This window comes from Grus americana, chromosome 11, assembly GCF_028858705.1.
Source record: "Grus americana isolate bGruAme1 chromosome 11, bGruAme1.mat, whole genome shotgun sequence".
Classification (NCBI taxonomy): domain Eukaryota; kingdom Metazoa; phylum Chordata; class Aves; order Gruiformes; family Gruidae; genus Grus; species Grus americana.
Window position 1 is genome coordinate 15,543,246 of NC_072862.1, and position 17,182 is coordinate 15,560,427.

The window sequence follows — 17,182 nt, forward strand, 5'->3', positions numbered from 1 at the left end:
AGCCAAACCCATCTGCAAGACTACTATAAAGCATTGAGACAAATTATTAAGGGATCCACTGGGAAAGATAGAAACTAGGAGCTCTACCAAATCACTCTGACTTAAGTGCATGAACAAGAGAGCTAGATTTGAACTGTGTGCTGTTAATCTGCTTTAGCCGGTACAAAATGTGTGGTGATATTATAAAGTAGTTAAGCCCTGGGGGAAAAAGAAATACTAAAAATTTTTGAATATCTGGACTGCAATGCAAGAATCTTTTAGTCTGCTCAAAACTACATGATAGCTTCAACATATTTTTGTTTGCGGAAAGAACACAGGAAATGATTTTGTTTGGTAATCAGAATGAGCTTTATCTTACTCAGTATCTTTTATTTGAGGCTTGGCCAAACTCTTATAGCACTGGATGATTCAAACAACATGTGACGTGTACTGTTTAAAGACTGAATAACATTTTTTCACCACCCCGTATACAACCATTTACATGTACTATTATTAAACCCTTTGCTTTGATTTTTTTTTTTTTTTTTTTTTTAACACAAGCAGTCCCAAACCATCTGCATTGAATATGACCTGCCACGTGTTTATAAAGTCAGAGTGTAGCAATCTGATCACGAAGGGAGCAAGCTACATCTTAACAGCTGCAAGCCTCGGGTCTAAGGTGACTGGAATTTCTCAGACATGCTCCATCTGGATGACGGGTAGGTAGGAGAGAGTAAGTCGCTGTGACAGCTGCCTTGGAAGCGTCAATAGATTTTAGCAACCCTTCTTAGCCACACTTGTGGAATCGTCTGTGAGAAAATATTATAGCAATAAAGTATCTACTAAACAACAACCAAAAGATAGAAAAGTAAAATAATGTGAAGGGAAAGCTCTTCCTTGCCAAACTATCCTATGTACAAAAGTAAGGTATCAGGAACTAAAACCCCTCCAATTTTAAAACGTAGCAATCGATTAAGTTTCATCTTTTTGGATTAGCACTTCAAAATGAGGATAACGTATTAATCTAAAGAGGATTTGAGAATGATCCCTTTTTTTCTTGTTTAGAGGAGACAAACTTGAACATATGAAAAAATGTTTTGCTGAGCTTCAATTCTACATAATTAAAGACACAATACAATTGCATGTATAACTGCAACTTACACTAGCATTATTGCAATAACTAGCCAGTTATTCAGCTCCCTGTTCTAAGATTCTGGACACTAATGTTACCACTTATTTATTGTCTACTGTAGCTCTGATTGACACAATGCAAAGAGCGCAGCTGTTTGAATGGAAACCGCGCTGAACCTGACTTTACACGGTCAATGCAATGACTGATACAGAGACTTTACCAGCTATCCACCCTACCATAAATTGCTACTGAGTCACACTATTCCTTATTGAAGCGACTGTGCAAGGGGAAAGCTTGGTTTACACCAACTTTAGGAGCAGAACCATCTGTTTCTGTCACTAGTCCTTCAAACGCATCATCTTTGCTCTTTGCATAGAACAAGGTAAGAGTCTATTGCTGTTTCCTTTCCTGGCTGCAAAGGGGGGTATGTCCCTGAGCGAGGCACTTCTCCAAAAAGAGCCATGCCACTCTGCTATGTAAACGTGCACAGATAGGAAGGGGAGGAGGGCAATTCCCTCCTACTTTTCGGCAAGGATTGTAGTAATTCCAAATTGCAAATTCCTTTAAACGTGGATTAAGTCCTTCAACATTAGTCCATTAATAAAATAATACATCTCTCATAAAATACTTAGAGTTTAAATACTATAGGACAAGACAAGATAATGGAAAATACAGTGGAAGGTCGTGAGAAAATTCCCTTCAGTGCTTCACCTGTTTATGTAACGTCACCCGCAGCGACTGAGCTTTCATTCACCATGCACTACATAGCTCCAAAACATTCTGCCTGGGGATACGTGTGAAGCAGCATCCTATCTGAGAGTAAATCACTGCTGCTTGGCTTTTAAGCTCTTTATTTCAGTTGGATATTTTTTTCTGGCTTATATTTGTCTTTTGTGATATTTTTATTTCATGCTTTGTATCAATTTTGTGGCATCAAATGATCTTTTATTGATCTGCACTTAATCTTGCATTTGTAGAACACTCATAGGTGTCTAGTCAAAACCAAAGTTGCTTTCTATACAAAGCTCCTTATTTTAATATTAAGAAGGTAACATCTTGATTTTCTTAGGAAAATAGGAAAAACAACTTCCTTTTCCAAAGAGAGACTTTCATGAGAAGCCTATTATTTAAGATGTTAATCCAGAAGTTCCTAGGTTATGATTGGCAGTAAAAAACAGTTATTTTGGACTGATTTTTCATGCCAGATGGCAGTAAAAAACTGCCACACTATAAAATTTGCAGAACTACTGCAGAATAGCTGACAACAGGAGCCATGTCACTTGCTAGGGAAAAGAGACTAACGCAATTCTAAGTTTCCAGGCAGAGAAAAAGCAGGAATAATTAGATGTATCATGTACACAGAAGGACCCTATAGGAAAGTAATGGAAGAAAATAATTCTGATGCCACGTGTACTTAAATTACCCTGTTTACACTCATAACATGTTTGCATTACAAATGATGCAGTAATGTTTAAATTGATTAAAAAAATATATAAATATATAGGGTGAGGAGTGAGGTAAAAGCAAATACAAATCCCAGCTTTAAGTCACACACCTACAGACTGGACAGAGAGTCCATCAGCTGAGCTCACATTTTCAGGTGGATTGCAGTTGATTAGCAACATGTGACATGTATGTGATTTACTCCACTGAAAAAAACAACCCCTCTATTTAGGATTTTATTTGCATTCTCAGGACCTTATCATTTGGGATTATGTAAAACTGGCAGCTGCTTATAATTATTTGGGGTTTGAGTAGAAATAATTAAAAACATCTGCCTTTATCTTAATACTACCAGACTTAAACCCATGAGCTCGGTTATACCTAACTTCAAAGCTGAAAGCAAAGAATAAAAGAAAGCTTCACATATTGCTAACAAATTTTCAGTGATTCATTTATATGTACAACCAGTTATTCAGCAGCCTTCAAACCTTTAATTATCTTTTAAATATATGTAATTTTGCACTTCTAATTAGATAGCAATTTAATGCTCTCACAGGGATTCAGATGGGCTGTCTTTTTTGAAATGTAAACTCCAATAGGAATAATCATTGGCATTCAAGTGATTGAATTCTTCAGTTATTTAAATGAACGTGAGGCATTTACACTGTTCAAATCATTTAAATATTCTGCTGTCAGCTACAGCTGTAGAGTTTTATGGAGTCACTGAATAAAGCAAGGGTAAGTGTAGGTTATCTTACGTCCCAGGCGGGACTCCCCAGAGAGAAATGAGATTTGCTGCTTATGAAAGGCTAACACTGCTTAAGTGGGGCATTAATGTTTCCCCTGAGACTTGGATTTCTCTGTTTTTCTATATTAGGAGAAAAAATTTTTCCCAGAATTTACAGCTACAAAAGACTTAGCACTGATCTAGCAATCTTTAAATACTCCAGGTGCTTTAGCTTAATACGATATATCATGACAGTCAACATTCTAGGTTTAAAATGGTGACTTAGGCAGCTAAACCACCAATAGAGTTCTGTGAGGGTACTGCAATATATACATGAGCTTTGATTTCTATGCGTAACTTTCCGTATTAAGACTGATAAAATTAAAGAAAGATGTGCATCATCTTTAAGAAAGCAATGTATCAATTGAATTGGTTTACAGAGATAGAAAGAGCATTCACGTGTAGCCATTTGAAAAATCGCCATTACTAGCCTTCCTGAGCTTAGAGTGAGAGTATGAATATATGCCTCAATCTTCTCAGAGAGACAGAGGATTTTGATTTAAACTCAGAAATATCACAAAATCCTTTGTCATTGTGGATGTTACTAGAGATTAATTCATAACATATTCTTACTCTTACATTTATCAAAAAAATGGTAGAATCTGAATAAAAGATGCAATTTGATTCCATAACATATGCATTGTCTTTAAATGCATATTTTCTTTAATTAAGGAACTTGAGCTTCTGGTTCAGAAACGTCGAGTATTCTACCCTAAGTGAACCTAACAATTACTGAAAACAAAATCCCTCTTTACTCCCTGAACAAAAATAGAAATTCCATTGCCGACTATGAATCAAAAAAGCCACAGACTTCACAAAATCTACTAGCAATCTCGCTACTATTTGTTGAAAACCACACAAATATTAGGACTGAGAGGCAACGGTACAAACGCCTGACACCAGATAAGATTCACAAAGGTGTCGGTCTGTGACCATGGCAGACGCTAATCTTTCAGTGGCATTCCTTAATTTCTCTGTAATCCCACCACACTTTCCTAAGAAAGCAGTTTTCCTCTGGCACCAACATTTAACAGACTACACAATGACAGAGTAATGAGCAATCAGCCACAATTAATATGGTGGTTGGTTTTAAGTATATGTAAAAAGCATATATTGCTTGTTACTCTTCCTTTACATTCAGTAAACTCATTTCTTTGGCAAACCGTACCGTTATCATGACATAGTTTGCATTTTAAAATGTAATGGAGTAACACCTAGCACACTGCAAGTGCTAACATGATAATGAAAAGCAAGCAATTAAATCTGACATAACTGTTACTGAGAAAAACTTTGTCCTCTTGTTTGCATTTCAAGCATGTGTAAGGAGCCTCAGGAACCAAGTTACTGCCTTGAAAATCTCAAAACTCGCTTCTGAACTCCCAAACAATTCATTATTTTCTACACGGTAAGTCATGGTTTTAAACTAAATATAAAATTCAAAATTACATCATACAGTTTAAAATATTCTTTTTTTTTGGAAAATAAAATACTACTCTGTAAAAAAATAGACTTTTAATCAAAATGCAGCATATAGGAGCATTCTGATACAGCAATATTAAAAAAAACCCTGAAACATCATTACCATCAGCTATAGTTTCTTGAGTTGCCATTGGAGTATTTTCATAGAGGAAACGCACCCTGAAAAGGGCATAACGTGTAAAAAGATGTAAAACATACTCATCCACTATGTAATTAAAAAAAAAGGCTTTGAAATACAGCAGAAAGATGACCAAGGCAATTTTCATTTCGATTCTAGTTGAGATGAGTGTCTCACACCCCAGTTTGCACTGGACACCCCCCCCCCGCTCCGGCCGGCCGGGACACGCCGCCCCCCGCGCCCTCGGCGGTGCCGGGGCGCCACCGCATGGCGGCTCCTCCGCACGGCGGCTCCTCCGCACGGCGCAGCCCCGGGCGCCTCCCGCCCGGCCCGCGGGACCCGGCGGGGGACCCTGCTTGTCCCGGGGCCCGCCCCGGGAGCGGTGGCGGCAGCGTCAGGGGGAGGTCAGGGACGGGACAGCCGGTCACCGCTGGGAGAAAGGGATGGCACGGCTTAAGGTGGACTGGGGAAGAAAAGGGCAACAAAAGGAAGGGAGATAAAATCAGAGTTTCTGTGTATGTGAAACGCACGGGTAATTTACACTCAATCATTTAATTGGCGAGGCCTCACAAGCGCTCTCTTTTTATTCTTCAAAAGGAATTTCCAAGGGATTCCTTATTCCCTGATTATCATGATTTATTAAGTTGTTTGTCAAGACTCATCGCTCTAGTGATGTCTTTTAGAGAAGAATGTAACCAAAAGTTCTTTCCGGTCTCTCTATGGCAACAGTCACCCCTGAAAACTTCCAGCCAGCACTGAGTTAGAAGTCTGGGGCTACTTCAGCAGCTGTCATAAGCCTTTACAAGTACTTTCTGAGTATCTAGGAAGTACTTTCCTCTTCTCGCTTCAATTACTCCCACCAGCTGCCCATGCCCACGCAACCGGTCATCCTAACTGCAAGCCAAGTTTATTCAAAAAAAAAAAAAAAAAAAGGGCAGAAGAAACAAGAGAGGAAATCTCCAGGAAAAACATTTTTAAACTTAAACCCAATAGGCTAATCAGCACAAAAATGTAGCTAGCTTAATGATTAAAGATACTGGTCAGCATAAGATAAAAATCTGGTGCAACAGGAAGCACTCTTCCTCAGCGGCTGTTTGCTATCCTGCCTGTCTGCTCAGTGTCCCCTAAGACAATTCCTTAAAAAGCAGTATGTCAGCTTCAGAACCAACAGATACGGCCGCTGGGGTTAGTAGCTCAGGAGTCTAGTAATTTTCTAGCTTTACATCACCACAGGAAAATATAATAGCAATATAAACCAGTGTGGATCAAGTCAGTAATGAATGTAACTTGAATGTAAACTCTAACCCACCCAAATAATTTCAGATAACATCTTTGGTGAACTATCTAATTCCAGTCCTACATGCCTATTGTCACAAATTTCATGGAATGTTTTGCCACTAGTTACAATGGTATCAGCATTCAGCCTGCAATATTAATCTACGGGCCCAAGCCAGCAATCATTTCACTCTCAAAAACTCCACTGAAGTCAACAGAAGACTCCCACTACGCACTACTGACAGAACCCAGAGGTAAAAATGACTCTTCCAAAAAAATGAAATGAACAGACCATGAATATATCACAATGAGTTCCCTGTAGTTGACAGCTTATGGGCTACTGCCCAACATTTTGATTTTAAAAAGAGAGACTGTTGTATAAGGTAATGAAATAAGTGCCTTCCAGACATACACTGGGGCGAGGGATAGTAACAAAAAACAACGTTTTGCCTTACTAAAACATGCCACCACAACAGAAATAAGGAAAGAGGGTAACACCCTTTGTCAGTCTAACATCAAGCTATCCACTGTTCCTGGATTTCATTACCCTCTGTTCATTAAAATATCTATTCTGTAATGAGTAAATACTAATATTTATGAAGGTAGTAATTTGCCAGAAGAAAAAGGGACAGTACAGCAAATGCATGTATTGTCAAATTCATGCAATGTAGATAAGGAACTTTCAAATATATATTCCTATGGCTTGCAAATATACACTGTCAGATGTACCGCTGATACCTGAAGATTTCAAAAGCAGTTTTAAGAATCAAGACCAAGTCATGATTTTAATATTATGAAAATTGGGGAATACTATAAAAAAATAATGCATTTTTATCCAATTTAGAATGAGATATTTAAAAAAAAACAACCAAAAACCAAAACACCCCCCCCCCTTCACGTGCGTTTTAATACATACAGAGATAAGAAAAAATATTCTGAAGGTAGCAGCCAATCATGAATGAAAAACAATCTCCTATCACATTTTCCACTGCAACAGCTAAAAACTGTGAAGACAACTTCTCCCCACAATGTGGCATTTCCCGCAAAGAAAAAAAAGTTTGATATAAAAAGTTTACATTAAAGCACAACAACATTTATTTTGGCATTTTAACTGCTGAAGTAAATTAACATAACTAGTCTAATAGAAATTTTCAAATAGCAAATTGTAGGAAAAGATACAGAATGCTATGACACTCAAATTTTAGATCTAGTCAGTGTGCTGGTAACTTTGGCTCTTTTAAGCAATTTTGAGGTTATGTCTATGGTGCAGCTGGATGTGAAATAAAAGCCAAATTACACAAATAGTCACTTGACATGGACAAGCTAGCTGAGGTGACAAAGTAGTGAAGATGCAGCAGAAGAGACCTGAAGGTGCATTAAAAAAATCTTTGTATATAATCCAGGTTTTGTACAGCCCCTATTGCTGCCTCTTCTCTGCTATGGTTACCAAATACAGCTCAGTGGGAAATCTCAGTCAGAAAAAGAAGGAACATGGAAAAATGGATAAATACGTCATCAGAAAAATACAGAGAACATGACAACAAAATGCAGAAAAGAAAGAGTAGAAAAACATTACAGAAAGACTGAAAATATTGATTGTTTATTGTGATAAGAAGATTCAATGAGATAACAATCAGAAATTACACAAAGAAAGAAATGGAAAAGAACAAATAGATCAGGAGCTTCTGCTTTCCATATTCATAACATAAGAACTACTTCTAATGAAATCTGAAAATCAAATTAAAAATAAAAACTGTGCATAAAAGTTACAATATGAAAAAGCAGTACTACGAGAAATCAAGCAGACTGACAAAAATGAGTGCGTTAGTATGGATAACAGAAGTATCTACTCTAATAAGTCTTAATGTTAAAATGTTAGCAGCAAATGTTTATGAGCAGAAGCCTATCTGAAACTCTTAAAATTTATACTGACTGCTGTGAGATTTTCCACATCCACTTACTCAGTTCCTGCATCTTCCTCAGGAGCAATCTCATGTTGGACACTGCTGGAAATGGGATTCTGGACTAGATGGGTCTAGGTGTGGTGAATCAATCTCATAAATCCTGCACTTACATACTTCTCAGGTATGTAATATCTTGTAGAGACAAAACACATTTTGACTGAGAGGTAAAATGCTTAGGTATTGATTTAGTTTCCTACCTTCCTTAAGAGTATGCTGCTTCTACCGAGGCTGGAAGTTTTTTACTGCCTAATATTTATATATTTGAGTAGCAGAGCTCCTAATTCCCATAAAACAAGAAGATACAAATTCATCATTATGAGAAGTCATCTGTGGCGAGTGTAGAGATGAAGAAAAGTGGTCACTGGAGCATCTCAGTTTAACTGACTGGAGTCTGAGTTGTCTATACGTGGATAAACAGCTTTAGTGTCTCACCATTGGAACGGTAAAAAAGCCAATGGGATAATTTGCAAGAGCCATTTCTGAGAATTGTACTGCTTATTGGTCAGGAATTTACCAAATTCTCTACAGGCATTGTCTTCCTTTCCACAGTTGTGAAAAATTCTGCCATGCAGAACCATGGTGACATTCTTAGAAGAAAAATGACAATTGAACCATTTATTTTAAAATTCCTTCCAAGACACTTTAATGTCTGCTTTGCCATTACACTTTCTGGCCACTTTACAGTGAAGTTACTGAGAAAATGTTTTTCCATTCACCCATGATAGTCCCCCTGTTGAACTTTTCAAAAGCTCTACTCCAGTTAAAAAATAAATGGGGAAACAATAAGTGCAAATACAAACGTTAATTAAGTGTGTAATTCCTAGCCCAAATCTTAGAAATAAAAATTCTCTGGGTGAATGAAAACATCAGATATGCTAATGACTTAATAAATCATGCTTTTCAATAATTTTATTTTTTTATGAAATTATCCATCCAATTAATATTTCTGCTTTCACTAAAATATTGTTGAAATCGGACATTACTTGAAGTGCCTGCGTGAGAAATACATATGGCATCCATGTGTATACAGCAGTGGAATTATTAATACTGATGCTTTGCTAAGAGTTGATAGTGATGGAACACTTGCAAGTGCTGTTCCTAAACAATGATGCAATCAAGAATGTAACAGTTCTCTAGGGTGTTAAGTTGATAAACATTTGCATAACAGGCGCTTCTATTTTTCTTGCTGTGATTAATGCAAACAAGATGATAAGGGAAACTAAAGGTAAAATTTGCTGCTATTTCTCTTTTAGTACAAAAATCCCTTGTGCCGCTATTTTGCTTAAGAATATGCTTTATTGAAATTTCTACACATATATTAAATTAGCTTTAACACTTTAATATGACAAATAGGCGTTATTATATAGCAATAGAGCATTCCAGCATTCCATTTCAATGTAAAACGAACATAATTATAGCAATTTTTAGCTTTGCCATTTTGCAGTAATGGAGGCCTGCATCTTTTGCAGAAACAACTTGTATATTTATTTTCCTTTATTTTTTTTAATGCTAATCTTTGTTTCTACAGGTAAATTTACCATGAACTACAATGTGTTATAAAGCAATATAATGTAACTGATCTGTAGTATTTAATTTTTTAATGAATATTACATTATTCACGCTAAAAGAAAAACAAATGCAACACATATAGCTAAATAAAATATATCAGTAAAAGGTATCCTTACCAAAGGCCTAAGTTCTGGATGAGTCAAAATGTATCCATTGTTTGTAATAGCAAAAGCGTATCCATGAATACCTAACTGTAACAGTAAATGAGAAAGAAACACTAATTAGCATGGTCTCCAGTAAATCATAAACAAAAAACCAGGCAAGAATTTAGTTATCCAGGGCTTAAAGCTGGCATTCATAATGCTTATCCGCGTAGTATTTCATTATAACATATGCAAAGCTCTGATCCTTGACATTTAGTGAAAACAAGAACCTGTCATTGTCATCAATTCAGCATATAGCATGATTCTAAAATGTCACGCACACTTTGCTATCTAGGGCACTTATTTCTATGTGCTTTAGCGTGAATTAGATATACTCATATATATGAGACACCAGAGCATGTGGCATACGCCATAGCATGTCCCAAAGCAAAGGGATACTGGAATTTAGTAAATGCACATATTCCCAGGAGTGACTAGGTTCAGCTTACTGCACTTGTTCAAGAGATGTTGTAAGAGACTCCTTTAAATCAACGGTACAGGATGTACAGTTATAGTGAGCAAGCAGTGGCCTGTCATATGTGATATTTACATCTTCCAGCCTTAAAGGCATTTTCCCTCTCTGTTAATTCAAGTAATTCATCTGGAGCCACAGAAGGAGGCATATTTCTACTAAAGAAACTCCTGTAAGTTGACATATTTGTACCGAGTGGAACTATGGGAGATATTCGAGAGCAATGAAATGCTTTGAGACCTAACAGTATATGTAATCAAATTTAGCACTGTACTTATTTAAATAACAATACTACTCTTTTAACAATATGCCTATTACACAGTTGATTGCACCCACTGCATGCAATAAATGTACCTTCAAATCATTCATGTGGCCGTTCAAACATTCCTTCTTAGCATAAACTTGCTGTTACTGTAGAATCTTTCTGCAGCTTCAGTATGTAACTTTTAGCATGCAAAGAGTACATCTCACTATACTTTCTCACCCATTTTTTCAATTCTGAAATAACGTAATATAACATCCCATATCTCTTTATTTAACATCTTGATGCACTGAGGTATTAAAAAAACAAACAAACAAACAGACCAAAAACTCTAGAACTTCACATTTCTCACTACTAACAACCTTTTTAGTCTACTTCAGTACATTCTTAAATACTTTGCTGAAGCGGGTCCTTAGGAATTTGTCTGGCATAAAGCAACATGAGCAAAGTTGACAACTCAGAGTCATTTCTAATAGGCAAGTAGGACAGCAAGTCTGTTGGCTTCTGTAATTTTCTGGAAACATAAACCAGAGTATGATATTATGGCAAGGTCATAGAGAAAACATACCAGGTAGATTTATAGCGTCTCTCTGTGCATGATTGTATATGGTCAACTGTATCTGCCATACGGAAGATTGTTTCATAAATTAGCGGTTTTCCTAAAGCAATAAACTTCAGTGAAAGTAATAGAAGGTGATATGTTCTTGGCATCTGTTCACAAAGGAGGGATAACCAAAATAATAACAGTGGACATATTTTACCTATTATAGTATGACAAGTGAACTAGCTATTGGCTAAATATCAGATCTCAAGTATAATCGTCTGTGTTGATAACTGCAGAATGACTTCCAAGCAATGGAAGTCAGGTAAGGAAACAAATGTGGGTGGTATACTTCACAGGAAAAAAATATTTGCCTATTTGAAGCAAACTACCCAGACTCCAAGGGTAGTATTTTATTGTGTGTTGTGCGATATGTGAAACTGCACTCCCTATGCACTTTAAATGCTTTCCTTTGAGAGATACTACCACTTACAGCAGCATTGCCATTTTAAACCTTGAACTGTGTCTCTAAATGACAGATTCAGAAATGAAAAAACTTTTTCTAACTGCTGTAACATGCCACATGAAAACTAAGTATTACTAAATCCAACTCTGCCTTATTCAGGAGACACTGCCACTGACATCTGGGGAAGTTTAGTCTAGATAATGACCGCTGAAAATAGCCTATTATTATTCATCTTCCTTGGCATAAATTCCACCTCGTCCAAGCTGAGAGAATTCCAGGTCAGCAGAATTCTATTTCCAACCAATCATTTTATATCCCTGTGTGAATTTTATTTCACATGCTGCCTCTACAGGAATGGGTCCCAGGGGTGGTTATGCTCTTGCAATTGCATGGTCTTTTTACTGTTCAGAAATGTTTATGGTATGTGAGACTGGAAGTTATAACTCAAGTGATTTCACTAACCTAACTGTATTGCATGATATTGTTGTCTCCTGTAATAATCCTCTCTCGCATTACATCCTGCAATATAAAATGTACTTTCAAATAAAAAGTCTAATATTCAGAAAGAGGATCGTATATTACTTCCACAGAAAACTAAGTCGTAAAAAATATAATATCATATGACAAAACTAGAAATTTTAATTTTCCTGCCTATCTTCTCCTTTTCTGAATCACCAACCGTGCTGCAACACCTGTTATTCAGGCCCCACACTCTCTCTAGGTTCCTGTATTCAGACTATGCCCAAATCTTACAGATGACTTCTGAATAACGTCGCTGTGATGGGCCTTTTCTATCCAGCCACGCACAGCCAGGCTTTTATTTCTGCAGTTACTACAGCATTGTTCTTCCTTCTCATTACAAATTAAACTTGCTTTACCCATAGCTCCTTAGAAGCCTGCTCCAAAGATTGTTTCCATTGTTCCAAATGTTGCAAAGGAGCAAACTTTGCTCCTTTCTCTTCTACCTTCTACTGATTCTGAATTTCTTCATACACAAAAGCATAATATAAGTTGCAGTTAACTAACTTTAGTGGTTAGTGCACTGACACTGTTCCCTGTTATTTATCCAGGCCAGCAATGTCTCTGTTCACTATGTTCTGATATCAGTGTGTAGTCATCTGCTGCCTCTTCCTATAGTCTGCAAGTTTTTTTTCTAGCTGGGATAGCCTCTCTGTTCTGTGTTTGCATGGCACCTAGTCTACTGGGATCCAGATCCCAGGAAATTACTCCAATATACCTTATCAACATTTTTGCCAGTATTTTATGCATTATTTTTATCAAATTCTCATTTAATTTAAACTTGCCAGTTACTGCATATTGATCTACAAAATCATTTGGTAATTGCTGATGTATTCAAATTAGAATTAAAAACAATAGGAGGATTTTTTTTTTCCCTCCTAACTAGAATTATGTACAAAAACCGTGTAGGAATATTCAAAGGCTTTCACAAGTCAGCTTATTTCTCCACCCTCTTTGAAATCAGTAAATGAGAGCATGTCAGCCAATTAAGGGGAAAGTATGACATACAAATTTATGCTCAGTACAGGTACGTGTCAAAATGTAGCTATTGCAATAGCTGGCCTCTTTAGTAAAGGCTATGTACGGTGTATGTGCTTATTTGTCTTGCAAAAGAATTCCGCTAGGAATTAATCGGAAAACATTCATTTAACTTTCATTTGTGAATAAACAGCACTATAGTAAAGCATTTCAGACATAGAGAAGTAGTGAAATACTAATGTATTGCATCAAATTTAAATGAAAACTAATTATATCTTTGCATTTGCCTGCAGCCTACTTTTACTGAGTTACAAACATTTCACAATAGATGAAGTGCATCAAATTTTGAAAACTTGTATGATAAGTATTTTTTTAAAATTATATAGTAGAGTTGTCTCTGACTTTGAAAAACTAAGTAGAGGGAAATATGTAGCAAATACTGGGTAGGAGAGAAGGAACCACTAGTCTGGTTAGTCAGGAGCTTGTTCAAGTTACTGAAGTAAGCCACTTGCTTTAATTCAGGGAGACATCTGGGACATGGAATTGGGAGAGGAAGCGCTACACACAGGCAGGAAGCCTAAAGCCATGTTAAAGATAGATTTTTCGTACAGTTTTCATACAAAGTTATGCAAATTTTCAGCATGAATTTTGTGTGCTATTCTGGTTATATTGTGTGGTTGAATCATTTCATTGATTTTATTATGGACAATACTTAATATTACTTTCTAGAGCACACTGTGATCTGCAAAAACGTGAAGATCATGCCATATATTAATTTTTCTATTAAAAACTGCATGTGATCTCAGGACTAATGATATTTAGCCATCAGACACTACAGAGCTAAAATTCCTGAGGAAAATGAGCTGAAGTAATGGAGCTACATCGGTATGAAAAATGCTAAATAAACAGTATAAACATGCTAAATAAATCATATTATAGATATTATACTGAGTATAAAGGACATATTATCATTTGTGTATTACCTTGTATTTTGGAATAGTTTTTAAGAGCTCTTTAACTGGAACATCTGTGCCAACTACTCCCAGAAGAATCCCTTTAGATCTCTGAAAAGAACAATAAAAGATGCACTTGGAACCACAATAATAATGAACATTCTCACTGCTCATTTCACATTGCAGCTACTCTGCAGAAGTGATTAGATGGCAGGCAAATTATTTTAAAAGTAAGGAAAGCAGACACTGGTACAACTCATCATTTAATCAATAATATTGCTGCTTTCTACTTTATCTGCAATTAACATAGAAAAGGCATGCAAACTTTTGATAGCTCTTGAGTCCCTCAACAGAAAACTTCCTCATGCAAAATAGCTTTTAAGCTAAAAACTACTGTTAAAAATATGTTACTCCCTTCTTTCCCAATTTCATTTGATAAACAAAAGAGAAAGATTAAGCATTAAGGGGAAAGCATATGTAATTTTCTTTAATAACCTGTTAAATTAGTAAAGATAAACAGATATATACATATGACTAAATTCTGAGTCTATGAAATAAAAGCATATCAGTGCAAAGAAGAAAAGGATATAGATTATATGCTGTAAAAAGGTAATATAGAAGTAAGAAAACCCTAAAGCTTAGCGTCATCTGAAATGTTTTCTTAGACACAGGGTTTCGTTATTTTACTATGGTTTCTAGAGTATAGTTATTTGGGATTATTTGTCCGCATTTTCATGCTAAAAAAGGGACAGTAAGTGCAGACAAAATAATAATAAGAAAATTTTTAGAGTAGGCTAAAATCTTATTAGGTCCATGAAAGCAACTTCACTGCAGTGACCCCATTATCACATAACAGAAATAGTCTGAGTACTCACAGTCTCATTTTGCTTACTAAATACTGGCATGGCAACAGTTGTCATCAACACCAATCCCTGATCATCAGCAAGCTATATTTGAAAAAGAAATATTATCTCTAAGAACTAAGGAACAATTACAGACATGTGACTGCATTTTTCAATTACATTCTCTTCTTTTTAAATGAGATAAGGCAATTTAGATAAATTACATTTATGTAGTTGGACTTGCAGTCAGTGTAGACCAGCCCCAGCCCCATCTCAACTCTACCAGCTCTGCCTACCCCACCATCTGCATTGGCAGGAAAGATGCCTCATCTTCTTTCCTATTGCAGTCTCCCACGAGAGATACGAAGGGGCTGAAATGTGGATTGTGGAAGCAGCATGTGCAGTAGCAAAGCAGCTGGAGCTCTGTTCTACATCTTTCCCAGCGTCATCTCTGCCAACATTGCCTCAGGCTGTTCTCTCCCAGCAAGGAACAAGAGGTCATGAGTTGCATGCACTTTGTTCTGGTCCAGACTGAGATCTCATCAGCTAACACAGCGGCAGAAAGGATGACGGCCAGTTAGGATCCCAGGAGCATCTTTGCTCCATCCGGTTTCAGTTTGCTGGACAAAGAGGTGGCATGAAGTGTTAGCTGATTCTGCACGTCAGGTTTCAACATATTTCTTCAATTTAGGGAGAAAACAGATCTCCTGACCTTGGTTCCATTCAAGAGAAACATGTAGAATGCTTATTTTTGGCCACAGGAGAGTGACATTGCTCAGACTGTTGTCTCTTCACGCCCTCTGGCCAGACAACATCTTTGCCATGAGGCAAACTGTGATGCTCAAGACAAGCACTGCTCTGGGTGCCTGTAGATCTTCACCATCTACATATGAAAGATAACTCAAGCTGGAAGTTGAGAGTTACTGTTAAACTCTTTCTGCCCCTATAATTTGGGAAGATGTTTAAAGTTGAAGAGGCTTATTCAACATTTTAAAGCATGACATATCCAGTTACAACCACAACTGGAGATTTTGTAGAACACAATTAAAGTTTAGTTTGTTGCATCTGTGTTTAGCCAAATGGACAAGGCAATAAAGATGATCTTCCTAAGACAGACTGTAGGTGACAGTCATGCCCAATTGCAACTATGATATTCTCCTACTACCCCGACATCAGTATCACATTTTCTGTACTCAGGCAGTATTTCTAATACATTTCTTTGAGAATCGCTGCGATTTTTATTTTTTGTTAACAAAGCTTTTGTTATTAATGAAACAACAGCTATCAACTCCCCAGATACTCAGAACACAAGTCATATATTATGACCAGGGTATTTTATGAAGCATGTTTCATATTAACATATCAGATAAATAAACTCTAGAACATTACATGTTTTGCAGCTCCCAGTCTGCTTCAGGAGGGTTTCAGGTTTCCCAGTCAAGTATATTTCCTGACACATGGCACTATCTCATGGTGAGGAAGAATGTTTGTAGACATAAGACAGGAACACAAAGGGGCTTTAGGATCAAGCTTTATATCTGATAAGGTATCTATAGGGACATGAGGTGAAACCAACTTATGATCATGTCTGCCTTTTGTTTGTTTGTTTTCCTTTTGTCCTGGTTTCACCTGGGATAGAGGTAATTTTTTTCCTAGTAGTGGGTATAGTGCTGTGTTTTGGATTTAGGATGAGAATAATGTTGATAACACACTGATGTTTTGGTTGTTGCTCGCAGTGTTTACACCAAGTCAAAGAATTTTTCAGCTTCTCACACTGCTCTGCCAGCGAGGAGGCTGCAGGTGCAAATGAAGCTGGGAGGGGACACGGCCACGACAGCTGACCCAAACTGACCAAAGGGATATTCCATACCATATGATGTCATGCTTACTACATAACTTGGGGGAAGCTGCCCAGGTGCTGGGACTGCAGCTCAGGAACTAGCTGGGCATCAGTGATCTGCAGGTGGTGAGCGATTGTGCTGTGCATCACTTGTTTTGTATATTCTGTTATCATCATCACCATTATTGCTATTGTTCTTTTCCTTTTCTGTCATATTAAACTGTCTTTATCTCAACCCATGAGTTTTACCTTTTTTTTTTTTTTCTGATTCTCTCCCCCATGCCCCTTGGAGATGGGCAGAGTGAGCAAATGGCTATGTGGTTGTTTTAGCTGCCTACCAGGTTAAACCACAACACTTTTTTAATAAGGAGAGAGATTTCCAGCCCAGATATAATCCTTGATCTATTAAGCAATAGTAAG

General features: G+C 37.0%; 1 protein-coding gene across 3 annotated transcripts in view; it reads right to left on the minus strand.

Moving 5' to 3' along the window:
- The window catches only part of CACNA2D3 (calcium voltage-gated channel auxiliary subunit alpha2delta 3), a 460,032-nt gene that overhangs the window by 108,345 nt on the left and 334,505 nt on the right, over positions 1-17,182 (minus strand). For all 3 annotated transcript variants that reach the window (XR_008578815.1, XM_054838171.1, XM_054838172.1), the window contains 3 exons: positions 14,956-15,027; positions 14,111-14,191; positions 9,863-9,937 (listed from right to left, as the gene is read on the minus strand). Coding sequence is in view for 2 of the 3 variants with exons in the window: in XM_054838171.1 (XP_054694146.1) it covers positions 9,863-9,937; positions 14,111-14,191; positions 14,956-15,027 (228 nt within the window). In the remaining variant the exon portion in view is untranslated. The remainder of the gene's footprint in view (positions 1-9,862; positions 9,938-14,110; positions 14,192-14,955; positions 15,028-17,182) is intronic.